A 26,637-nucleotide genomic window follows, 5' to 3' on the forward strand; every position below is an offset into this window, starting at 1 on the left:
AGTCCCATGCAACGAGACTCATTGCTTGTTCACCTGCTACATTGACCACACAACCCCAAGCAAAACAAAGAAGCTGCGGAACTAACCATCGCTAAATCAATATAAAAGTAAGACCAGTTGAACAACCCTAGAACATGATTTGTTGAAATAGGACCACTGGATATTTTCCATTTTTTAACCCATCCAGCAAATGTCCTCCAATCCAATAGGGATAACTAGACAAGCATAATCTTTGGGCCACAATACATCCAAGCTGGGACCCACAATTCAGTTTGAGTTGTATACCATGCATGCAATTTCAAAGTAAGATCTAATTGCCCGTGTATCATCCATCACACTTGGCCAGAGTGTCAAAAGTTTTCCTCTTTTACTAAACAAAAATATTTCCACCTGCCTATGGTGACAGTGATATATAGAATTCTTCACCTGCGAATTGTTGTAACATTCATCACAGAAACAATTTCCAAAAAACAAGCAAAACTATCAAATTCAATATGGGAGTGGGCTACATCAGTTGACATATTTAGGTGCTCAACAAAATCAAGAACAACAAATACTGACCTGTTGTGACTAATTTTCGGAGTCAAGCAAAATTACATTATTTAGACGAACGATATTCAAGTTCAACAGCCTTGAAAGCAACAAAGGTTGAATTAACGAGATTCAGGTTCAACAGCCTTGAATCAGGTAGAAGAGTTCTCAAGCTATCCACATGCACATTATTAGCTTTGCAGTACATCATTACCCTTTTTGGTTCTGTGGAAGGTCAACAGATAGGTGTAGTTTACTGGAGACCCAAGCTTGGAGGAGAGTTACTACGAGTCTGTGACGCCATCGATGTCTCTGGAGTCTCTGATGCTGGACATCGACCATTCTCCAGATCTACAGCAAAGTCCCATCACAAGATAATATGTGTAGGTGACATCAGGGTACTATAAGGTCAACCTCATGGGAACTTCCAATGAGGTCGAGCTGTGTGGGCCCCACCGTGATGTGTGTTGATTTCAATGTTGTCTAGTTTGCCTTCGAGAAATCCTTTGAGAATCGGGTGTCCTCCAGCATGTGTAATTTTTCGAATTGGGTTGGGAAACATGAGTTGGACCTTCTGATGGGGAATGTTAAGTTTACGTGTTCTAATGGTAGATCGCCCCCCACCATGTCCTCGTTGGATAGGTTTCTAGTTTCACTAGGTTGGATTTCCCAATTTCCCCTTACTCAGCAAAGAGGCCTCCCCAAACCAATCTCTGATCACTACCCAGTTTTTTAGAACTAATGAAATTAATTGGTGCCCGAAACCCTTCATTTTCGAGCAGTTTTGGCTTGAAGTGGAGGGTTTCCCCTCTTTGATTAAAGATTAGTGGGCCTATTTATTGATTGAGGGTCTCCTAAGTTTTGTTCATTGCCCTCATTCCTAAGCTGGAGGGAGTTGGATGCTTGAAAGACTTTGTCTTATTAGTTTGATCGGTAGCGCTTACAAAAGACTAGGTGTCCTCTGTAAGCTTGATTTCGAGAGAGGTCATGTAGACTGGGCCTTTTTAGACTATATGATGTCTTGTATGGGTTTTGGCCTAAAGTGGAGATCATGGATTCATTCGTGTGTCGCCTCTGTTAATTTTTCGATGATTATTAATGGATTCCCCTTTGGTTTTTTTAGGGCCACCGGGGTCTCCAGCAAGGACATCCCCTGTCCCCTTTTCCTGTCATTTTGGTTTCAAAAGTTCCAAGTAGAATGCTAATTATGGGTTAAGAGGTTGGGCTTTTCAATGGGTTTTCGGTTGATAATTTCCCCAATAGCATCTAACATCTCTAATTCATTGATTACACCCTTTTATTTTGTGAAGCTAAAGATTCTATGGTTGATTTCCTGAGCATAACTATATCCAGTCTAAGGTGGTATGAAGTTTGAAGGTCAATAAATATACCATACATCCCTCTTTCAATGCTCAAAATCAGTTCTCTCCCCAGTTGGCAAACTCCGGTGAGATTTCCTTTGGCAGGGAGGTTCCTCTTCCAGAACATGTCCAAAACACATTTCATAGGCTATTATGAAAACATCACAGTGATTTGATAAGCATTAACCATTTGATTAGTGCCTGTAACATGGATGGTCAAGATCGAGTATACAAAAACAGGTCCAACCAACAGTATGATCCATCTATTTGTTAGGGGCTATCTTTCTAAAGAATTGCTTTTGTTTGGCAACACCGTAACCATCCGATTGATGCTTGGAAAATGGATGGCTATAGAAAGTAATACCCCAAGAAGAAAGGATGGATTGGATCATCCTATTAGTGCTATTTTTGCATGGTAGCCTGTGAAGAGCGTCCTAGACTGAATGGACATTTCAGATCAGTCGATTTGACTGTCCAAGAAAATAGATACAATAGGAGCACTATAAATTATGGTGCTCCAATAGCATGGGAGCATTTTTCATATTAGAACTAGATTTTTAAAAATAACATATCAGATTTTCCATGTTCCATGGCGGGACCTGCCATTAGAGCCTACATGCTGAGCAATCTACGACGGAAACTATCCATTTACTAGACCTTACGCTATATGGGCGACCATAATAAAATTAGGATGATTTTGAACATCCCATCTATAAAAAGAATTTTAAATGGATTGCAATCTGTTAGACAGGCTCACATGCCTTGTATACCTTGTATAGTTAGTATACCTTGTATAGTTCATTTCCATAAGTAGAGGATTTTGATTTTATTATTTTCCTTGTATAGATGACTGTAATCTCTATATATTCAACCCCTTTGGGTTGTCTCAAATACAGAAAATCTTTCAGCTCCTCTTTGTTTTTTCACTGTTTATATGGTACCAGAGCTTCACTGATCCAAAACTGGCACCACCTGTCGGATCCGACCATCCTTGCGTCCGGCCACCATCTCTGCTGCGTCCGGCCCTCATCTCTGCTGCGTCCGGCCACCTCTACAGCGTCGTCCAACCGCACCTGCTAGTCCGACCACCCCTATAGCGTCGCCCCTGCTCGTCCGACCACCCCTACTGCACGCCCCTCTGCTCTCTGATCTGTTGTTGTTGCCGAACTTCGTTCCAGATCCAGCAACCCCTGTTGTTGTTCCAGATCTAGATTTTCTAGATCCAGCGACCCCTGTTGATGTTGCTATTACGCCAGATCCAGAAACTGCAATCCCTTGGGTATCTCCTGCTGCAAGGTACATCTAAAACCTTCTTCTGTTGCGACTTTTTGCGTGCTTTACATTACTTCAGATCAATGGACAAGAACTCATCACGTACAGAGGCCCCACGTTGTAGTTTTGATGGCACCAACTATTCTCTATGGGCCATCCATTTTCAGAACTTCCTCAAGGGTTGTGGTTTGTGGGGACTAATTGATGAATCTGTTACTATCCCCACTTCCACAGATGCCGACAAATTAGCTGATTGAGAAATGAACAATGGACGGATTATTACCTGGATTCTCGATTCGGTCGATCGGTCCATTGCTGTTGGCCTCACACCTCATCGCACTGCTAAGGCAATGTGGGAGCATCTCCAAACAATTTATCAATAGAGTAATGCGGCCCGGTTATATCACCTGGAACAGGATCTCGTTAACCTTACTCAGGGTGACAATAGTATTCAATCATTTTACTCCAAAATTGTCACAATTTGGACAGAGATGGTTATGATGGATCCAACATTTTCTCATGACTTTAAGATATTCCAAACTATGCGCAAGAGTGCGCAAGTTCGACAGTTTCTTATGAAGCTGCGTCTGGAATTTGAGCATTGTCGGGCTGCTTTCTTGAACCGTAGCCCTACTCATTCATTGAATTCGATTATTAATGATTTATTGGCTGAGGAACAACGATTGAAAGTTCTCTCTCTTCCTTCCTCAACTCCGGGATCATCTGATATGGTGCTTGCTGTGTCCACCACTACACCAACCTGTGGTTCCACTCCTTTGACTTGTCGCGGCTGCAACAAGGTGGGTCATGTCGTTGCTCAATGCAAAGAATGGTACGTTTATTGTCGACGGATTGGTCATGGTACTCAGGACTGCCATACACGTGCCTATGCATCTTCTTTCGGCCGTGGTCGTGCACTTTCTGATACTGCTGTCACTATTTCTTCCAAGCCGTCTGCTAGTGATACTGCATCCACTGTTTCTACTGAAGGTCTTTCATCACCTTTGACTCCTGCGATGCTCTAGTAAATCATTCAGGCCCTTTCTGCGTCCAGTATGTCAGGTATATCCCCATCTTATACATGGTTCTTTGATTCGGGTGCTTCCAATCATATGACTGGTACTGTATCCCATCTTCGTGACATTCGTCCCTACACCGGAAATCATGCTATTTCTACTGCGGATGGCACTAGACTACCCATTTAGTCCATTGGATCATTGACTTTCTCTCCTTCTGTCAATCGCCAGTTCATCCTTCATGATGTGTTTCAGGTCCCTAACCTCTCCTCTAATTTAATTTCAGTTGGTCAACTCACATCCAATAACTGCTTAGTTATATTTCTTCCCAACTGTTGTTTTGTGCAGGATCTGGCAACGGGAAAGGTACTTGGGATGGGTAGGTGGCATGGTCGTCTGTACGTGCTTGACTTTGATCCACCTGTCACTCCGACTCGTTGTTTCTTTTCTCCATCTTCATCAGATATTTGGTCGGCAAATAAATTGTGGAAACTGTGGCACTTTCGCCTGGGTCATCCATAGTCCGATCAGTTAATTCAGTTATTTTCTTCTGGCATGTTAGGGACGTTTCTCTTAATAAAAAAGATATGGATTACTCTTGTTCATCTTGTTGTCTTTCAAAAAGTAAGTGTATTCCTCTCTAAGTACTACAAAATCATCTTCTATATTTGAACTAGTGCATATGGATGTCTGGGGTTCTTCACCAATTATGTCTCTCTCTGGGTTACGATGCTATATTATATTCATTGATGATTTCACATGTTACACCTAGATTTTCTTTCTGCACTCGAAGTCACAGGTTCTTAAAAAAATCAAGATATTTCACTTTATGGTGGAGAGTCAATTTTGGGTTCTAGTTCAAACTCTCCGCTCTGACTCAGGGGGGAATATCTCTCAACAGATTTTTGTACATTTCTTCAGGGTCATGGGATTATTCATCAGACCACCTGTTCTGATACTCCACAACAGAATGGGGTGGCTGAACGAAAAAATTGTCATATTGTTGAAACTGCCAACACCCTGATGACAGCTATGAGTGTTCTTCGTTTTTGCTGGGCGGAAGCAATGTTACATTCAGTCTACTTGATTAACCAGATGTTAACCAACGTTCTGAACAGTAAATTTCCATACTTTGTTCTCACCGACTTACCTCCTGCATATTCCACATTTCATGTTTTTGGTTGCGTCTGTTATGTTCACCTGGCTTCACGTGAGTGTAACAAACTATCTCCAAAATCGATCAAATGTATGTACTTGGGATTTGGAGAAACTCAGAAGGGTTTTCAATGTTATGATCCGGTTTCTCGTCGTGTTCGGGTTTCACGACATGTTGTTTTTCTTAAACATATTGCCTTTCATTCATCTCTTCCTCCTCCGCATGCCCTAAACTCTCCTGGTCTAACCACCTTTCCTGATATTCCTTTTGCCTCGAGTACTCTCCCTCGTCTGTTGCAGGTTTACTCGTGTCGACCACGTACAGATTCACCACCTATTAATCAACCCGAACCTACTGTACCTGTTGCAGATCCTGAACCTACCTCGATACGTCGTTTCGCTCGTGTAAATCGAGAGCCTGATCGCTTGATATGCTCTATGTCTGCCATGAATGCTACTCTGGATACTGTCTCTATTCCTACTTCATATACTCAGGCAGCCACTCATGATTATTGGAAGAAGGCTATGTTAGAAGAACTTGCGGTATTGGATGATAACCATATGTGGGATATTGTCACTCGACTCACTGACCAACAACTAATTGGTAGCAAATGAATTTATTCTGTCAAGCTCAAGTCTGATGGATCATTGGATCGATAAAAGGCTCGGCTCATTGCTCAGGGAAACAAATAGGAATACGAAATTGATTATGATGAGACATTTGCTCCCGTGGCCAAGATGAAAACTGTTCGTACTCCTCTGGCAATATCTTCCGTTCGCTCTTGGCCACTTGCTCAGATGGATGTAAAAAATGCTTTTCTTCATGGAGACCTCCAAGAAATAGTATATTTGAAACCTCATCCAGGCTCTTTAATTCTTGACAATAAGGTATGTCGCCTAAAGAAAGCCCTGTATGGCCTCAAACAGGCACCTCGGGCATGGTTCCAACGCTTTCACGATGTTGTTACAGGTGCTGGCTTTACTCAAAGTAGTCATGACCCATCCTTATTTTTGCGCACCACTACTTGCGGAATTGTCATTATTCTTGTCTATGTTGATGACCTACTTATGACTGGTAGCGATGTTACTGGCATCTCGACTTTAAAGGAAGTTCTGCAACGGCCATCTAACATACTTTCTTAGGCTTGAAATTTTACGTTCTAAACGCGGGATCCTGGTCAACCAGCGTAAATAGACCAAGGATCTTCTCACCTTGTCATCATTGACGGATCAGAAGACAGTTCAGACTCACTTAGAACTTAACATTCAATATGGCCGTGATGATAGTGATCTCCTTGCGCAGCCCGACTTATACCGCCGTTTGGTTGAGAGTCTGGTTTACTTAACTATGACTCACCCTGATATTGCCTACGCTGTCCAAGTCATTAGTCAGTTTGTTTCTACTCCTCGGACTCTTCATATGACTGCGGTATTGCGCATCCTACGGTACCTACGTGGAACTCTAGATCGATCACTGTTCTTCTCCTCTACGGTGACTCTGGACTTTCGTGCTTATTCGGATGCTGATTGGATTAGTTGAGCTCTCACACGAAAATCTACCATTGGCTACTGTGTTTTTTTCGGCACTTCTCTCATCTCTTGGAAGTGTAAGAAGCAGGCCACCGTTTCCAAATTGAGCACAGAAGCCAAGTATCGGGCGATGTCCACTGCGTGTAGTGAGCTTGTCTGGTTACGTGGACTTCTTTCCGACTTGGGCATTTCTCTGCAGAATCCTAATCCACTCCATGTCGATAATCTAAGTGCCATTTAGATTGCCTCTAACCCGGTTTTTCATGAACAAACGAAGCATATTGAAGTTGACTGTCACTTTATCTGCGAGAAATTTCAGTCTGGGCTCATTTCTCTTCCACATGTTGCATCCCATGACCAGATTGCCGACATTCTCACTAAGTCTCTCACTTCTGCATGTCACTCATTTCTAATTGGCAAACTATTACTTGTCGATGACCAGCATTAGTTTGAGTGGGGATGTTAGACAGGCTCACATGCCTTGTATACCTTGTATACCTTATATGCCTTGTATAGTTTGTTTCCACAGGTAGAGGATTCTGATTTTATTATTTTCCTTGTATAGATGACTGTAATCTCTATATATTCAACCCCTATGGGTTGTCTCAAACACAGAAAATCTTTCAGCTCCTCTCTGTTTTTTCACTGTTTACACAATCAACCATAAAAATAAGAGTTTTTTTAATCATCAATTAAGCTTGACTGTAAGGAGATAGATTACCTCTCAAGTCATTTCACAAAGTCGGACTAGAGTCAATCTCAACAAGGTCTTCTTTCCCCGCTGATTCTACCAGGCCCGTTCCCTTGGCTATGGTTTCGTTGGATAGTAAACAAGGACAATGGGAATCTCATTTACCTTAAGAGAGTCATAGTTACTCCTGTCGTTTACCTGCGCTTGATTGAATTTCTTCACTTTCACATTCAGAGCACTGGGCAGAAATCACTAGTGATAAGCATGTGCAGAGTTCAGATCATTAGACTTTCTTAATAAGTGGGGCCATTGGGTGGGGACACAACTTGGAATAATCATCATGAGTCGCAATCATGGAGGCATTATCAATGTGGACGTGAGTTACCTCTAACCCAGGGTAAACCAGGGTAGCCCAAAGCTTTGGTGGGGCTCACCATGATGTTTGTGTTATATCCACGTGATATCCGGCAGGAAATCTCCCAAATACAACTTAATTTGCATGGAACTTATATTTCAGTACTTTTTTTAAATGACCGGTTATTGGGCGTCCGATCAAATGGGTTAGTTGCTTGGGTGGGCCCCACCGTGATGTTCATGTAAAATCCATCCTGCCCACCAAGCGTGTCACCTCATGTTAGGTCAAGGGACCAACTGTCACTGCCATCTGTGATTTTGGTGGACCACATGATTGGAAAGAGTGTAAAAGGCAACGATCGCCATCCAAACTACTTCCATTGATATGGCTTGCCTGAATCACAAATGGACTTGATTTTAGGCCCCAAGCCTAAATTTTGATGTGGCATCTAATGGTTGGAGTGGATTTCACATAATCATCATGGTGGGCCTTGTAAAAATCAAGGGTACGCATCTCTCTCCAACTGCTTTCTTCAATGTGGCCCACATGAATCACGAGTCACCATAACGTTTTGGCTCTAGGCCTAAAATGGGATTACTCATCTAATGATCGAAGTGAATTTCACATACACATCATGGTGGGCCCCGCAAGAAATCCTCACCGCCCTCCCTCTCCAACTGTGTAGATATTATGCAGGGCATGTTTGGTCTACGGGTTTAAATGGTATGGAATTGCATTAGATAGAATTAACATCATTATTGCGCAATGATTGCATGTTTGGAAATACAATGGTATTTTCACCGTCCAATCACACGTTTGGGATCAAATTCTTCCCTTGGGAAATATGTCATATTAAGGGAAGCATGTGTTTAGTGGAACATGGAATTGTAATCAAAGGATAACATTTCATAAATGATGCTGGTCACTTGTACACACATGCAACTTGAATGTCACATGTAAAGGGCACATATGGATGGCCGACGTGGATAAAACACACGCATCTGCCTGGGGACCACAGATGTAGTGGATTTAGAAATCCATAAGAAATCCTATAGTATCCACCATTGGCTCAGGAATATATGTTAACGGGATTAATCCAATCATTCCTCTTATTTCCAAACATCGGATGGAATTTGCATGGGACCAAATGCAATTCCATACAGCTAAATCCCATCTAATACCACGCACCAAACAACCCCTCAGAGATACTGAGGAAAACAAAACCGAAATTGCATGGGACATTGCTCTTAATTCTAAGAGGGCGCATGTGATGTTTACGCAAGATCCACTCCGAGCATTAGATTTTAGTCTCATATTAGGCCTAGAGACAAAAAAAGGGCCCACTATGATTCTGGTGGGCCACACAAAAAAAAAAACCAATTGGGAGAGAGATTTCCACCTTGATTTTTACAGGGCTCACCATGATAACACTATGAAATCCATTCTAACCATTAGATTCCAACAAAAAATTTAGGCATGTGGCTCAAAAATCATACACATCTGTGACTCACGTGGGCTCCATTAATAGAAATAGTTGGGAGGGTGAGCATTGCCCTGTATATTGTTTCCAACCACGTGATCCACCGAAATCATAGATGGAGCTGATGTTTGGGCCCTTGGCCTAATAACATTGGATGGTACACCTGATGGTCGGGATAGATTTTACATAAACATCACAACACTTGAGCCCTCGACAAATCCATATTAATTAGGTAGTTTTTTTTTTTTTTTCCTATCGTATATAAATTATCTCGATGACTCTAACATTTGACTTTTAAATTTGAATGGTAGCTATTAAAGGGCACTAGATTACGTGAGTCAAGGTTGAAACTTTCGTGGAGCCGACCATGATGTTGATATGTTATCCAAACCATTCATAAGGTTATTACCACTTAGATAAATAGTAGTCACAAGCAATGTTTTAATATTGACGATATTGGCCGATACATCCTACGATATATCTTGTATCCCACCTGTGCGATACGAAATACACACGTAGTGTCGATATATCACATGTTCAATCCCGTGAGCACTTTCAATTTCCGGTCCTTTTTTTATTGAAATTATGTTAAATCAATGTTTAATGGTTACAAATCCATTGGTTCTTCATGTTTTGCATGAAAAATCATGGAGTTGGAGCTTTGATTTCAATATCCATTGGTTCTTCATATTCTCCATCTTTTTTTTTTTCAAAAATTTCCTTCAAGCAGTGGTGAATTGAGACTAATTACGAAATTTGAGTATAGGTGGTCCGATTTAGGAAAAATTGGGAAAAATTCAAAATTTTCCCAATTTCTCCCAAATTGCTCGTGATGTTGAACTCCAAACATGAAATCAAGCATTTATGAGGGCTGATCTACATATTTGTTAAGTCCTCAATTTTCGAAAAATAAAAATCATTTTTAATTAAAAATTAATAAAATATATTTTTTTCAAAATTGTCCTTCAACCAGCTGTCCTGTCAATTGAGACTGATTTCAAAGTATTTAGGAGTGTTTGATGAAATGATCATCACAAACACTCTAAATGTTATGCATTCAATTTGAATATAGTTGCACTATTTAGTCAGACAACGTATAACTTAGGACTCTATAGAAAGGAAACCTATTATATGCACGTCTTTTTTGAGATGTTATGATTTAAAAGTTTGTGTTAAAGTCTTTTTTAACAATCCATGAAGTTTCATTGAAAAGTTCAACCATTTTCAAAATGTTTCCCCATGTTTCGCAAAAAGTGCGATAAATTACCTGATACAAACAATATATCATGTGCGATAATTGATATCCCAAGGATGTAGCATGTAACGCGATACTACCGATATTTTGAACACTGGTCACAAGTATCATCCTCATACAAAACTTGTGGCCCTCACAAAGTTTCCAATATTGGGAGTTAATCCCTAATGTTTTGTGTGGTGTCGCCCAGATGAGTTTTGGATTTGCTTGATTTTTAGAATCCTATCCTATTGTGGTCTTGCAAAAATTGTTGGACGGAGTGGGAATCTCTTTGGACCTCATAAAGCTTTTGACTACAAGATCGTTCCAACAACTCAACTGGGAGGTGGATTGCGTGTTGACCTTGTCAACACCAACCTCTGTGGTGGCAGGACTTTGTGGGGCACACCATGATGTATGTGTTCTCTCTATTCAGAAGGGGGGAAGGTATCAAACTCTTAGATTTGGTTGATTTTGCGCTTCTGGGCAAATGGATGTGGAGATTTGGAAAGGAGAGGTCTAGTCTTTAGAGAACTGTTACCTCTGCCAAATATAGTATGTAAATTCCTCACTGTACTAAGCATCGTATGTTTGGAAAGGAATTGTTCCAGTGGCTCCCTCTGTGTTGGAAGGTTTTGGGTTCTTTGTGGGTAATGGTGTTAGAATAAGATTTTGGGTGGACATGTGGTGTGGAGACTGTTTCTTATGATCTACCTTTACTAAGCTAGCCACCCTCAACCCTTATGTGAATATTTTCGTGGCCTCATGCTTCTCAGGCATAGGCGAGAATGGGATTTGGCTCCCTCCATTTAGGAGGAATCTTCGAGAGGAAGAGATATTGGCTTTACTAATCGTCTGTCTCGATTGCAAGGTATCCTTCCTTCTCCGGAGGAAGAAGACTCATTGATTTGGCTGCTCAATGCGTCGAGTGCCTTCTTGGTCTGATCCTTCTATGGCATCCTTTCTAAGTCCATTACTTTAAGCAACTGCTATCATACGAGCTACATCTGGTCCTACAGTCTCCCTCCCAAAATTGCGACTTTTGCATGGCTTGTTGGGAGGAGTTGAGTGGTAACAGTTGATAATCTTCGCAAAGTGGAATGACTATGCCTAATGTTTTCCTATTATGTATGCAAGATGCGGAGACAATCGATCACTTATTTCTCTGTAGTCCTTTCTCTTTGGACAGTTGATTGGTTTGGTGTCCTTGGCCTTCCTGGGTCATGCCTCCCGGCATTGCTGGCCTCCTAGTCTTGTGGCAATGCTGGTGATAGGGGAGATTTCGGGAGGAAGAAATGGAGGGTTGTTTGGGCTATTCGGGAAGAAAGAAATAACCAGTGCTTCCAAAATAGAAGTTTCTCCTCTGCTGGGGTTTTTAGTTAGGTCCTTTTGTTCAGGGATTGGGTTCCTTGGCTTTTGGGGTTGGGTTTGTTTTTTGGGTTTTCTTCTAGCCTTCGGGTTGTTGGTGTTGTATTTCTAGTTTTTAGCATTTTAGTTTTTTTAAAAAAAATATTTTTCTTTCCCTTTTCTTTTCTTTTTCGTTGTTCTTTCCCTTTGTTGCTTTTTTAGCCTTGGCCTAATAAAGCTATAATCTTTCAAAAAAGAAAGAAAGAAATAAAGAAAGAAAGGCATTTAGGTTGGGTTCAGGTTAGGTTCGGGTTGGAATTCGAGTCAGGTCCAGTTCCAGGTTGGGCAGTCTTGAGGCCAAGTCAGTTCTGGTTGTCCCTTGACCTAACCCAACCCACCAAATTTGCAACCCTATCATCAAGTCTTTTCTTACTATCTCCACCTACGTCCTTTTGGGCCCTCACTGGCCCTTTTAGAACCTTCAAATTGAACCAACTCACTCCGAATGAGCATAGTTTCGTATGCACGTGACAGAATCATCTTAAGTCTAGTTTCCCACATCTTTATTACCTATAGGTGCTGCTCTATTCATTTCTAATCCTACCCTTCCTCATCTTCCCAATCATCCATCTCAGCCCCCTCATTTCAGTTACCTGGTACAAAAACAACATGAAGTTTAAATAAATACTTACTATTAAGAGCTCTATACTGCTGGTTCCTCTGCACAGAGCGGAAGTGATCCCTATGAGGGGCCACAACAAAATAAGAAATAAGACATCATGTTCAATAAACTTACAATGCACCAGAGATTACAAGGAGTGTAAGCTTACCAAATATAAGAGCAACCTGTAACCTCTTGAAAACTAAGAGCTAATTCAGTAGACAATTCAGGATCTTGCCAAGAAATGATTTTGTCTGCAAAATTCAAGAAATGGACCCATAATTGCTAAGGTAACTCAAACCCGACAAAGAACTGATAAGCAGTATATTAAATATCTACACTGCAGATAAATACATGAAAATACCTTCTTGCCTTTGATAGATATCATCCGAAGAGATACGGTGCAGGAGTAGCATTTCGCTATCTTCTTCATCAATAACAAACAAAGCAAGATCTTCTGATCTCTATGAATCAAATATTTATAACCAGACCAAGATTCAAGATATAGGAAATGAAAATATGCTATGAGATTAAAGTATCTTACTGTAATTACTAAAGCCAGATAATACTCTCAGATAGCTCAAAAACGACACCTAGAAAGCATTACTAGTTCGCAACTGCAGTGCGACGTGGTTACCAAGAGACCCCCAAATAGCATAAAATAATCATGAAATCCAACTCAGTGATCAAACTGGAAAGAAGCAGAGATGAAGGTGGGAGGAAGAAATTCAAATACAAAAACCATAAATTTAAAATCCTTTAATTATACAAGTTAGTCAACGACTAGAATGCATATTTCATGACTCGTAGCAAAATATTACGTGCACCAACATTCATAGTGTAGAGATAGCTCTCAGGGCAGAGTGGTCAAATCTTTACAAGATGATATTGATTGGAAGATCCAGTTGAATCTCATGAGACAGTTCATAAAAGAGGATATCCAATAAGATAGTTAAATGGGGCATTGGAAGTTCAAAACATCAGATACCAGTGAGAACGAAAGAGAAAACAGGCAGATAAGGCAACTTCTCAGGAAAAAAAAGACAGACCGCCAAATAATCAACAGTAGCACGACCAGTTCCCTTGTCATCCCATTTCCCATCATTCAAGAGGTAGACCTTAACGAGCTGAAACAATGAAACCAGTGAGACAAAAATCACGGCCATTAGCTGCAGTATATACTGCGAAGAAAGCTGCCCAATGCAAGAGAAGTTAGAAACATTAATAGGAAACATAGTAGAAGGCCTACAACCATTGCAGGAGTATGCACAAAGCATCAATAGGATGACATAATTCCATAGAGAGTTGACAAGAATATGATCATAAGGTTGACAATCTATTAAATCAACAGTCTCGCAATTAGTTCCAGTGGAATGGCCCACATCAGTTCACGGTAGCATGATGCACATTTAAACAAGAAATGCACTTGCATGTACGTAAGGACTTTGTAGCAAGAACCTCCCTCTTGAGGTTCATGGTGAGTTGGTAAGGAAACCAAGGGGGAAGAAAATAATCATAAAGCTGAGAATCTACTAACCACGTGTTTTTCAGCCACTATCACTGAAGAGAATGAGTTGTTGGACGTGTGGTGTTCCATTCATTCATTCATTTTTTATATTTTTTCTGAATGGTGGAACAATTTATAACCGAGAAAAAAAACGGGTGGGGTGGGGGGGGTGGGAACATATCCCCAACAGTGAAGGCACTCCTATCTACACACTTCTTTGTTACGGAATCAACTGTGCTACTCCTTGTTTGTTAGAACCAATAAGGTCAACCCCACACGTCCCCTCTCCTCAATCTAATTTGTGAGCCTCCAAGGACATAGACCCCTAGTGTACGCTCATTCGTGAATCATCGTGTATCACCAATGGCTCCAAAAGAGATGTGTATAAGCTCCACAAGACACACCAAAGCATGGTTTTAAATAGCAGTTCCTGGGGACAGCCAGTACAATTCGCCCAGCTAATTTTGTTTTGGTCCATTCAGTCAGGTGACTCATCCCAGCCCTGACTAAAACCGATACGACTTGGGTGAAAAAGAGTTGTATTGGATGATATTTTAAACCAATATGCTAAGTACCTTAGCCGATGCTTCATTAGCTTCACTAGAATCACACAAGCCAATAGAGCCAACACCCTCAGCATATGAACACAACAGGAAAGGGAAACATACAATACTCGTAAGTCTTTAACTATTCCATATTCTCTACACTCCCCTTCAAGCTGAAGAATAGGACGAGACATGCCCAACATGTCCAAAGTATCACAAAGACAAGTACAACTGGAAACCTTGGTGATAATATCAACCAACTGATTATATGAAGAAAAAGGGGGTGCAATAGACTATTTTGAGACCATCTGCTCTCTTACAAAGTGAGAGAGAACTTCAATATGCTTTGTTTGTTCAATGATGACAAGATTTGAAGTTATGTGAATGGCAGCTTGACTGTCACAATGTGAGTCGGCATGAAACATTTAACCCCTTTTCTTGAAGATAAGAGTGAAGCCACATAAGTTCACATGTAGCAAGTGCCACTGCTATATTTAGATTCAGTGGAGGAAAGAGCAACAACACTCTACTCTTTTACTTCTCCAAGTAACTGATTGCTACTAACAAATGTAACCATTAGGAGATCCAGCCCATATGCATCACAGTACCTTAAGTTTGGATGACCATGATTAAAATACAGGAACACTTGGGGTAGATTCCAAATAGAGAAGAAAGTGATCAGCAGCCTCAAGATGGTGAGAGCGACCACACTTCACTTTTTTTACTTTTCCAAATAATCATATTGTCACCAACAAAGGTGCAAAAACCACTGATAGGCAACTCAAATTAGAATATCCAACTCAATTTGCATCAAAGAACTCACTCATGGTTAGATGACTGTAATTATAATATATCAATCTTTTTCTTGAGGCAGATTTCAGATAGCATAGGATGCATCGGATAACCTCAAGATGATGATAACACAAAGCATGAAAAAATTGACTAGTCACACTAACAATGCATGGAACGTTTGGGCAACTAACCACTGTGTTAATGAGTTTGCCCACGAGGTATTGATAAAGAAAAAGATCACTGAGAACCGCAAACTGTTGATTGTGCAGATGAGATGATGATTAACTTCAATTTGAGCTCTGCTGTATAGAACCTAACATGAATGTATCAATAACAAGATCAGGGAGTGGAGTTCTTCCTTCAGATATATAACTTCCTTGTTTTGACTTGCAAGTTCAATTCCTAGGAAGGATTCTAAGAGTCAAAGATCTTTAATATTAAGATCCTACATGGGAAGGATTTAACGTATCTGATGGTCTCTATCACCAGTAAGGGCATACTAATGACATACTATGATAATGATGACAAAACTGTGGTTCCTTTTCATGAACATAAAATGATCTGAAGTACTCTGCTGGAATCCAACCTGAGAAATGACAGTACTGATCATGTCAAAACATGCTGAAAGTCACTGCTTCAAGCTATAAATTGCTAAACCGGGTGACAGATCCATATACCTCCTCTTGAAGATCGCCACGAAGAAAAACATTCTTCATGTCTAACTAATAGCCATTTGCAGTTGATAGCTACTGAGAACCCCCAGTAAGTTTAAGTTGGCAATAGGAGCAAACTCTCTTGATTATCAATCCCATGTTGTTAAGTGAGCCCCTTAGCCACAAGAAAAGCTTTGTATCTTTCTATTAAACCATCAGGTAGTTTTAAACCCACTTGCAGTCTACCTCCAAGGCTGTCATCTCTTTCATCATGGCAGCTTTCCGATGTGGATGTGCCAGGCCATCCACAACCATGGAGGAACAAAAACAAAAGAAAGAGAAGAAAGATACACATGAAAGGAATGAAAGAGATTTATAAGAAGACAAGTTGCTTATTAGATGGGAAGTACATGATTATTACACTTTCCAAAATGCAATAGGTAAATTAGGTGAGGGAGAAAAGGGAATGAAGGCAATTGGCAAGTCGAAGGACGAGGCCTGGCCAACAACAGTTTCAGAAGACCCATACTTGTCCTCTCTCCATGTGTACACCTTCAAATACTTCTCACCAGGTTTAGGCTCCTCCTGAACGGATTCACTTGGACAATCAATTACCATGGAAAATGAATTGGATCATCACAGGAGTACGAGAAACAGTGTTGCTCTATGAAGAGAAGTAGGGTGGATTCTTGAAGGTCACTCTCATCATCATAATCATGTAAGCCTTATCCCAGCTAACTGGTGTTGGCTACATGAATCCTTCTCCGCCATTTCACTCTATCAAGGGCCATGGCTTCAGTTAGACCATACATCATCAAATCTTTCCTTACAACCTCCACCCACATCCTTTTGGGCCCTCCACTTGCCCTTTAAGAGCCTTTAACTTGTTCCAATTCACCCCTAGCTGGTGCAGTTCTTAATTTCAATTGCACATGCCCAAATCATCTAAGTCTACTTTCCCTCATCTTGTTACCTATTGGTGCTACTCCTAAATTCCCTCAAATGCATTCATTTCTAATTCTCCATCTCAACATCCTCATGTCAGCTACACTCATCATATGACCATGTTGTTCCTTAACTGCCCAACATTTTGTTCCATAAAGCATGTCTGGTCTTATAGCCAACCTATAAAATTTCCCTTCAGTTTGAGTGGTACCCAACAATCACATAAAACTCTAGAGGCACATCTCCATTTCCTCCACCCTGCTTGAATTATATGGGCAAAATCCTCTTCTCAATCTCTCCATTCTCATGAATTATCGACCCAAGATGCGTCCTTGAAGAAAGTAACATGGTCAAAGTTTTCTTGTCATGAGACAATAACACATACCCCTTTTGAGAGTTGAGAGTTAGAATGTTATAAAAACAAACACTTTATGGCTTGAGGTCCCGATTTATTTCTTGAAGGCCCAAGCACATGAACAAAGAAAACACAACCGAATACCTTTGGAGGGGCTAAAAAGAAAGGAATACCAGGCCTCAAAATTCTAAGAGGATAACTGCCATCAAGGATAGAAGATGGCATCAAGCTAATCATTCAGGTTGCAGTAAGAACTGCTTTGTTTCAATATACTTTAGGCACCTTCATCCCTATCATAATGGTCCTAGTGGCCTAATGGATTATAATTATTCTGTTATGCTGCCCAATTTTGTTGTCGCGTGTGAGTACAAGAGGTTTGGGATTCTATACCACGTTCGACAAAATAACTCCGTAACTAACAGTACAAATAGTCCCAAGCATTTTCAGAACCAAAAATAATAATTAAGTTTGGACAATCTTATCAAAGATTTTAACAATTAATGTGATCTCATCCCAACATTTCATGAGATAAACAATCCGTTTCACATCCCAACTTTCATGAAATAATCATCGAAAAAGACAATTTCATAGTAGAAACCAGACATGGATACATCCGAGGCAGGTCCCTAACCACTAGAACTTTTATTAATACTAAGAGAAAAGGAACTTATACAAATCTTGGACACTTGGTATGTTCCATACTGAAGTTTTGAATCACTGGAAATATCAAGTTTATCTGGAAATGATAATTGACGAGGCTTTGAAGATAAGTGAAGCAGACAGGTATACCACAGATACACCTTTTTTTTTTAAAAAAAAAGAAGGGTAACAGTAACTTTATTGAGAAAACACCAAACAGGTGCAACTAAATACAGAAAGAGCCAAAAAGCAAAATTACAAAATTTTAAGAACTTTATACATGAAGACCATTCCAAAACAAGGATTTCACCCTAAATAGCATGCCTCCCCTCTACTGGAGACATTTTGAAAGCATCTCCCGTTTCTCTCAACCCAAATTGCCCACCAGGTAGCCAGGATAGTCAGTCTCCAAATAGCCTTCTGTTTCCCGATATTCACACCATGCCAACCTGAGAGGAAGGCCTCAAAAAAGTCTGGCATAACCCAAGACAATCTGAAAGAGTTAATAAGCTTGCTCCACAACTCCGAAATAAATGTACAATGAATGAAGAGATGGTTGATTGACTCTGCATCCTTCATGCACATTGCATAGACATTGGGAAGAATCATAGTTCTTTCTTGAAGGTTATTTATGATCAGAGCTCTCTTTCTCGGACCAACCCACCGAAGGCTGCAACTTTAGGGGGGGGCCCATAGTACCGCATATGAGATGTGAATTCACATCACCCATCCCAACAACTGAAATTTCTTCCTATCCTCCAACCCTTGCCACAGAAAGCCTCTCCTTATCTTCTCTATTCTAGCCGGAACAAAAATAGTCAAATAGAATACCGAAAAAGGGACATGAAATACAAGGACAAGTTAGATAAAACTGACTTGATAAGAGGAATTGTCTCTCCTTATCTTTCTACAAGATACTCCAAGCTCGTGGCTGCTACTAAGTTTATTTGTTTCTATGGAGCTCCCCCGAGAGTTGCGGCATTTGCGTGGCTTGTTGGTCGCGGCAAAGTTTTGACAGTTGATAGCCTCAAGAAGCGGGGAATAGTTCTCCCAAATGTATGTTTGATGTGTATGGAAAATGCCGAATCAATAAGGCATCTCTTTCTGCATTGCTGGGTAGCTTGCCTTTTGTGGAATAGTATCCTATCCATGTTCCAGGTTACTTGGGCCTGCCTGATCTCCATTGATTTATCCATTTTGTCTTGGCATGGGGTGGATCTCAAAGAGGAATTGAAAATCCCTTGGAACCTGTGTCTTTTGGCGGGGCTTTGGGTTATTTGTGAAGAAAGGAACAGTAAATGTTTTAGGAACTCGAGCCACTCTATGGGATGGGTTGTGTCGAAAGCAAGGGGCCTTGTGGTTGAATGGGCCTCGTGTTTTTTTTTTTTTTTTGGTGGGGGGTGGGGGGGGATTGATTATTCTTACATTATGTAATTAGCTTGGGTGGTTGCAAGCCCTTTCTTTGTATAGTTCATTGCCTTTTTTGGTGCTTGTTTATAATATACTTTTGTTATCTTTCAAAAAAAAAAAAAAACCTGACTCGATAACCATTATTTGACCGCCCAAAGATAAATATTGACTCTTCCTTTCAAATTGCTCAACAACTGCATTCCATAAGTGCTTTGTCGGTTTCCCAATGCAAAACTAAAGCCCAAGGTATGTTGAAGGGAAGGTTCCCACTCAACACCCAAAGACCCTAGCCAAGTGGGCGACCTCCTTTTTAGACACACACACTTCCAATTTTTTTAGCATCCTCAAATTTTCTACCATCCTTTCTTCCACTTTGCAAAATAGAAGAGTATTATCAGTGAGCTGCAAGTGAGAAATGGGAGGATTCACCCTATCCATGCTAAACCCTTTGAAGAGGCCAACTTCTTGACCTTCGCCAACATCCTACCCAAAGCTTCAACCATCACTGCAAACAAGTAGGAGGAAAGAGGGTCTCCTTGCCTAATTCCACGTGATAGCTTGAAGAAGCCTTTCAGGGAACCGTTCCCCAAAATAGAGAAGGAAGGAGAACTAACGCGTTCTTTGATTCAACCTCTCCACTTTGGCCCACATCCCATGCACCTGAGCATATAGTCCAAAAATGTCTAGTCCAGGTGATCGTACGCTTTTTCCAAGTTTAGCCTACACACAATACTGCCACCTTCATCCCTATGTCGAGAACCAACACATTCATGCGCAATAATAACAATATCCATAATGTCTTCCTTTGATGAATGCCCCTCAATTCTTGGAAATGGTTGTTGCCAAGACCGCTCGGAATCTTGAAGCTAACGATTTTGCTAAGATCTTATACGACCCACCAATAAAGCTTATCGGACTAAAGTCTTTCAAGCGTTTTGCTCCTATAATCTTAGGATAATGGCAATAAAGGATGCGCCTAACTCCTTCGACAAGTGACCTCTATTGTAAAATTCAACCATGAAGCTCATGACATCCTCTTTAATTACCTCCCAAAATCCCTGATAAAAGGCTAATGGGAAGCCATCGTGGCCAAGAGCTTTATCCCTGCCCTAAAAAATCAACCGTGGTCTTTACTTCTTCCAAAAACAGCCTCTTGAACGAATCCGTGTCAACATCGTAAAGGCTACCAATCTCCAAATTATCCACTGCAGGTCTATCCGATCTCTCATCCATAAGAAGAGATTTATAGAAGTCAACCACTGTGTTGCACACCTGAACTCTTTCATCTATTATTTTGCCGTCCACAATAATATTGCCTATCTTGTTGCATCTCAGCCACACACTGGCAATGCAGTGGGAAAACTTGGTTTTTTTGTCACCCGCATTTAACCCGGTGGCCCTCGAACACCGCTTCCATTTTATTTCTTCCTTCAGATGACTTGAGTTGTCTTGAACCAATCTAATTCTACTGGCCCTCTCATCCTCTAACATGACCTCATTTTCTGCCTTAAGATCTAGGGCATGAATTCCCCTAAGCAAATAATCCATTTCCTTCCTACTCACGCTTCCCTAAAAATTCCTTTTTCCATGACAAGAGTTTTCTTTTTCAAAAGCTTCAACTTCTGATAGAAATGGAACCCTATGTAGCCCTCAACATCGAAGGACTTCCACCAATCTTTAAGGCAAACGGTGAAACATTCAACTTCCAACCACGATAGTTTGAAATAGAAAGTTTTAGGCCCCCCAACTTTCTGCCTTAGTTTCTAGCAAAATGGGCCAATGGTTAGAGGCGGGATTAGGCAACCCACTCAAAGTGGCCAAAGGGAATTTCTCCACCCACTCCACAGAAAGCAAAACCTGTCCAACCTAGAAATGACTGGAGAAACTTGCCAGTTAGACCAGGAAGATTTCCCATTAGACATCAAGAACATCCACCAGACTATGTCTGCCAACCCAAGCTGAGAACTCCATGCTATGAATAATTCTTCCATTGCTTGACTTCTTGAATGAGAATCTGGTCACGTTGAAATCCCCTCCAATACACTACAGACAATCGAACATACCCCACATCCTATCAAGCTTTGCTGAGAACTCATACCTTCTCACCGCAAGATTCGACCCCATAAACTAAGGTAATACACCACTTGAAACTGGAGGAAACATCAGAAAGAACCACTGACAGAGAAAAGGAACCACCCATGAGGATTCTTAGTCCAAAAATTAGTGTCCCACACAATCAGAATACCACCAACAGACCCTGTGGACTCGATAATCAACCAGTCTTTTGAAGAAACTCCCCCATAAAGAATCCATGATTGGCATGTCGATAACCTGCAATTTGGTTTCCTGAAAACATACCACTTGAGGCTTCGACCTTTTGCAAACATCCTTGATTTTAAGCCCCTTTTGCGAGCATCTCAACCAACTTAAGTTCCAACAAACGATTTTCATTTGGGCACAAATCTTCCCCTTCTTCCCTTCCTGCCCCCTGGAACTTGCTCCTTAAGAAGAAAATGGACATTTGAAGCAAGACTTACCAACTCTTTTTAGCCTCTAAGAGATAGTTGAGTCTTCCTCAGGGGAGATGCTCGAGGAAGAGGACTTCCTTTGGCTTTGACTAATGAGAACAGAGCGTAGTAGCCATCCACTTCCAACATTGGCCATCTGAAGAGGTGAGACCTCTAACACTCCCTCGATCTTGTCCCCAAATGCCCAATCATCTTGTCCATCCCTTCAAGCAACCTTTCCTTTGAATGGACTACAATCTCCTCTTCAAGCCTTGCTCTCACCACCAGCCCGCTGTTGAAGTCTAGATCCTTAGTGGGTAACTAGGGATATAGCTTCTCTACCAGATGTTAACAAAGGAAGAAGGCTTTGGGAAACGCTAGAGCAAAAGAATGGCGCGGGCTTTTGGTGAGAAGTAAAAGAGGAAAGGAATAACTTAAATAAAAAGAGTAGGAATTTTGGAGACAAGTGCTGCTTGAATAAAACAGCTCTAGTCGAGTGGCGGGGGAAGAGATCTCACACTGAGGCACGGTGAATTAAAAACCAAACTGACGTCGGCTATGTTACGTGGCAAAAGAGAAGCCCCTCCCTTGAACAGGCTCCCGTCAGCAGGACACACATTCTCCTACACCAGCTTAGTAGAAAAGGTCACTCAAACCATCATTACAGTCAAATATAGCTAATGCAAAAAGACCAATAAAGTAATTTATAATAATTACTTATTTCATTTTGACTACAAGGTATTACTCACTATCAAACATGCCCTTAAAGCATGCAAAAAGAGTATTATTTTCTCTCATTTAGGGTGTGCTAGATCATTGTCCATAACCACTTCCTTCTATATTGGGGCTTGGCTTTATTGTTGAATATTAGCCCATCATCCCTCGACCTATGGGAGGCCTTGAGGATTAACTTGCTACTTTATCATTGATGATGGTTCTTGTTGGGCATTAAATCCTCTCGCAAGTCTCTAATTATTTATACCATCGGCTTTGAACATAATGTTTATGCCTTCGGCATTTTGAATACATCTTTGAAAACAAATTCATTCTTTATAACCAGGCTAAGACCATTAAGATATCTTGAAATCTTTTGGTCTTCATACTCGCAAAACCTTATTTGTAATATTAAGGTATGGAATTCCTCAATGTATTCATTCACCTATTTATTCCCTTTAAATTATGACATTTTTGATAGAGTTCGCTGGCAGAACTCACGAGAAGAAACTTCCATTTTAATTTTTTTCTCATCTTTTCCAATGAATTTACTTTTTTCATGTGACCAAAAAACTTCATTGCTACTAATTTAACTTTCCGATTGTCTTGTAATTTCCTTGTTCTCAAAAACCTCTTGTACTTTGCTTAGCCAACCATTGGGCATTAACTTGCAAATGACCATGGAATTTTAAAAAATTCCACCTTAATTCCAGGTTCTCCATCACATTGCAAAAAACAAAAGATTCCATTATTGGTGTTTTCATTGGCCGGGGTCACCGTTTATTGGTTATGATCTTGACATTTCCTTTAGTCTTCAAATTCACCCCACATTGGAGTTCTCCCACTTGATTATTAAGATTGCTCACCGTGTGGATGAGTTGATCAACTCGCTCTATAAGGTATGGATCAGTTGGATTAAAGAATGAGTAGAGAGGGAGAAACCACTACAGTGGTATTTGTTCTTCTCTTACAATATTTGAGAAAATTCACGAACTCACAAATATAGAATATCCTACCTCCTAGACCACCCCTACCCACCTGCTCTTATACCAAAAATAATGCAGTCAGGCTATCAGGCCAATAAAATCTCGAAACCCGAATCATAAAGATATTAACAGATTACACACAAAAGAATGTTTGAGTAGAGAGGGAGAAATCACTTCGTTGATATTCGTACTTCTCTTACAATGCTTAACAAAACTCACAAACCCACAAATCTATAATGCCCTGCCTACTTAGACCACCCTAAAGACAATCCCTATGAATCTTTAAGAAAGATCCCCAACTATTAGATTGATTTCAAATCAATCTATAATTTATTTAAGATATAAAAATAAAATAAAAAAATCTCACCAATAAAAATTTAGCCTAAAATACCAAAAACAAATCTACTAAATACCCCCAAAATCTCCAATCATTTCACATCAGCCTATCTTATAAAATGGTAAATGTCTTTTACCACATTTAGGCCACAAATCTTGCAACAAGCAACCTAAAATCACCACGTATTGGGGGCCATGGGCTTACATCATATTTAGTCTGACTCAACCAAGTTGCGAGTAACTCATTGTATTAAACCCGATCGGTCTAATTGAGTCCAAGTCAACTTAGAAGAGTCTCACAAAGCTCGTCTAAGACTCAAAAGTTTTAAAACCATGATTCAGAGCTTGGTCCCCCTCAATTACAGCCATGTTCACCAGAAGAGGATTGTGTCCGAACCCTGGTCAGACCTGTAAGCATCCGACTAAATTCGTGCGAGGGCCCACCATGATGTATCTATTTATCCACGTCGTCCATTCATTTTCTCATATCATATTAAGGTGTGGGCAAAAAAATGAGGCAAATCCAACACTCTAGTGGACCATAACAAAGATGACTATTGCATTTAATTCAACTTACATTTAGGGTCTGTTTGGTTTGACATATTTCAGGGGATTTGCAGTCTATTTTACACTTTTTAAACATTAACTACATGATACACGGATCAGGAACTTTTAGGTACAGAAAAGGAGATGTACTCCGTGGATCCCACCATTACGTATAAGTTTTATCCATCCATTCATTTGGCCAGATCATCCGAGGTTATGCCTCCAAAATTAGACATATCCAAAGCTCAAGTGGACGACACTACGGGGAGAAAATTTAAATGGTTAACATTCAATCTCTAGTATTTTATATAGGGTGGTCCACTTGATCTTTGAATTTATCTCATTTTTGGACTCATGCCCTAAAATGATTTGTACTAATGAAAGGATAGAGTGGATACATCATACAACACATATCATGGTTGGTCCCACCAAGCTTTGGCTTCAAATTATTATAAAATTTGATTGGGGCAACTCCTCTTCATTTTCAAACACACGTGGTGCTGTTGATGTATGCATTTAATGCTGAATTGAAAGAAATTACATGAAAATACATATAATTACATCAAATTACAGGGCCCCTTAATACTTTGCGCATTTAATGCAACCCAAGCTTATTATTTGGTATGATTCACTAGAGCGTTGTATTTGTCTCATTTTTGAGCCAATACCTTAACATGATATGAAAAAAGAGATGAACAATGTATATAAACAAATACATCACGGTTGCCCCCATGCAAAATCACAATTTTACTTGAATTTGTATAGACTAATAAAATACCCAAAAATAATAATAACACATTTCATGATTTCAGCTTAATTTCTAGTATAATCAGCAAGAAACCCAAAAGGAAAAAAAAAAAAATCTTTGACAGGAAGCTTCCTGGAGAATCAAAGAATACTTACGTGCATGGTATTCGGAGCGTTCATTACTGGCAAGACCATTCTGTGGGAATTAGAGCTCTGAGATCGAAGTCTCTCTTAATCTCTAGTCGGACGAATACATGACGCTTGATACGCCAGCAAGCGGATTGCCTGGAGACCCTGTTCGTGGGGATGTCCCTGATTACCAGACTCTGTGGGGCCCACCTTGGTTTATGTATTTTATCCACGCCGTCCTTACGTTTTGTCAGATCATTCAAGGCATGAGCCCAAAAACGAGGCAGATGAAAAGCTAAAGTAGACCGTACCAAAGGAAATAGTCGGATTAATGATACCCACCGTTGAAAACTTCTTAGGGCCCACCATAATGTTGATTTGCCATGTTGATAAGGTCATCCGTACTTATGCAGGACTGGATGAAAGGAAAACCCAAATATCATCTTATCCAAAACTTTTGTGGACCCTATGAAGTTTTCAACGGTAAATGTTCAATCCCTACCGTTTCCTTTGGTGTGATCCACTTGAGCATTGAATCTGCCTCATTTTTTTGGTATCATGCACTAATATGATCAGTAAAAATGGATGGACCGAGTGGATAAAACACATACATCACGGTGGGCCCCACAAAGTGAAGTCAGTACGGATGTCTATGAAGCCAGATGTTCAATCCCCACCGTTTCCTTTGGGGCGTGTTTGGGCGTTGGGATTGGAAGGGATTCGGTGGGATGGGATTCAAAAAACATAATTACCCTGTTGCCATGGGATAAGAATAATCCCATGATTTGTTGGTAATCCGGTGGTACATTGAATGGATATACTAACCATCATTCGAAGTTATTAAGAATAACACACATGTGTTATATCTAGACCGTTCATTTGTTTTGTAACCTCATTTTATGGCATGGGCCTAAAAATGAGATAGATCCAAAACTTATATAGCCCCATTGAATTTTTCAACGGTAATTATTCAATCCCCATTGCTTTCTATGGTGGGGTCCACCTGAGCTTTAGATTAACCTGATTTTTTGGCCCATGCTCTAAAATAATCTCAAAAAATGGGTGGACGGTGTGGATCTAACCTAGACATCATAGTGGGACTACACAACTTGCTAACATTGGGTGAAATTGGCATCAAACCCAATGCAATTCCGTCGACAGCTTTTCCATCCTCCCCAAACATGGAGTGGAAT

At 40.4% G+C, this 26,637-nt stretch overlaps 1 protein-coding gene across 7 annotated transcripts; it reads right to left on the reverse strand.

The window, feature by feature from the left end:
* Positions 1–350: 350 nt before the first annotated feature.
* Positions 351–25,551, reverse strand: LOC131225188 (uncharacterized). Of its 7 annotated transcripts, none has more exons than XM_058220662.1 (6): positions 25,472–25,551; positions 13,683–13,760; positions 13,006–13,097; positions 12,803–12,887; positions 12,665–12,714; positions 351–882 (listed from the first exon to the last, which is right to left on the reverse strand). In XM_058220662.1, the coding sequence occupies exons 2-6, from the start codon at positions 13,736–13,738 to the stop codon at positions 785–787; spliced, it is 381 nt and encodes a 126-aa protein (XP_058076645.1). In that variant the 5' UTR covers positions 13,739–13,760; positions 25,472–25,551; the 3' UTR covers positions 351–784. The 7 variants fall into 7 exon arrangements, with proteins under 7 accessions (XP_058076645.1, XP_058076641.1, XP_058076644.1 ...); XM_058220658.1 differs by having other exon boundaries at positions 12,998–13,097; positions 25,472–25,545; XM_058220661.1 differs by lacking the exon at positions 25,472–25,551 and adding an exon at positions 18,946–22,121.
* Between the last annotated feature and the right edge of the window lie 1,086 nt (positions 25,552–26,637).

This window comes from Magnolia sinica, chromosome 14 (assembly GCF_029962835.1).
Source record: "Magnolia sinica isolate HGM2019 chromosome 14, MsV1, whole genome shotgun sequence".
Lineage (NCBI taxonomy): Eukaryota > Viridiplantae > Streptophyta > Magnoliopsida > Magnoliales > Magnoliaceae > Magnolia > Magnolia sinica.

What these genes read in the sequence shown, in the direction of transcription:
- LOC131225188 (XM_058220656.1), bottom strand. Translation starts at nt 13,910, where the DNA reads ATGCTTTGTGCATACTCCTGCAATGGTTGTAGGCCTTCTACTATGTTT. An exon ending in TATCTATCAAAGGCAAGAAG is followed by an intron (nt 12,888 to 12,997) that starts GTATTTTCATGT and finishes TGAATTTTGCAG; the next exon opens with ACAAAATCATTTCTTGGCAA. An exon ending in GCAGTATAGAGCTCTTAATA is followed by an intron (nt 883 to 12,664) that starts GTAAGTATTTAT and finishes ACTTTGCTGTAG; the next exon opens with ATCTGGAGAATGGTCGATGT.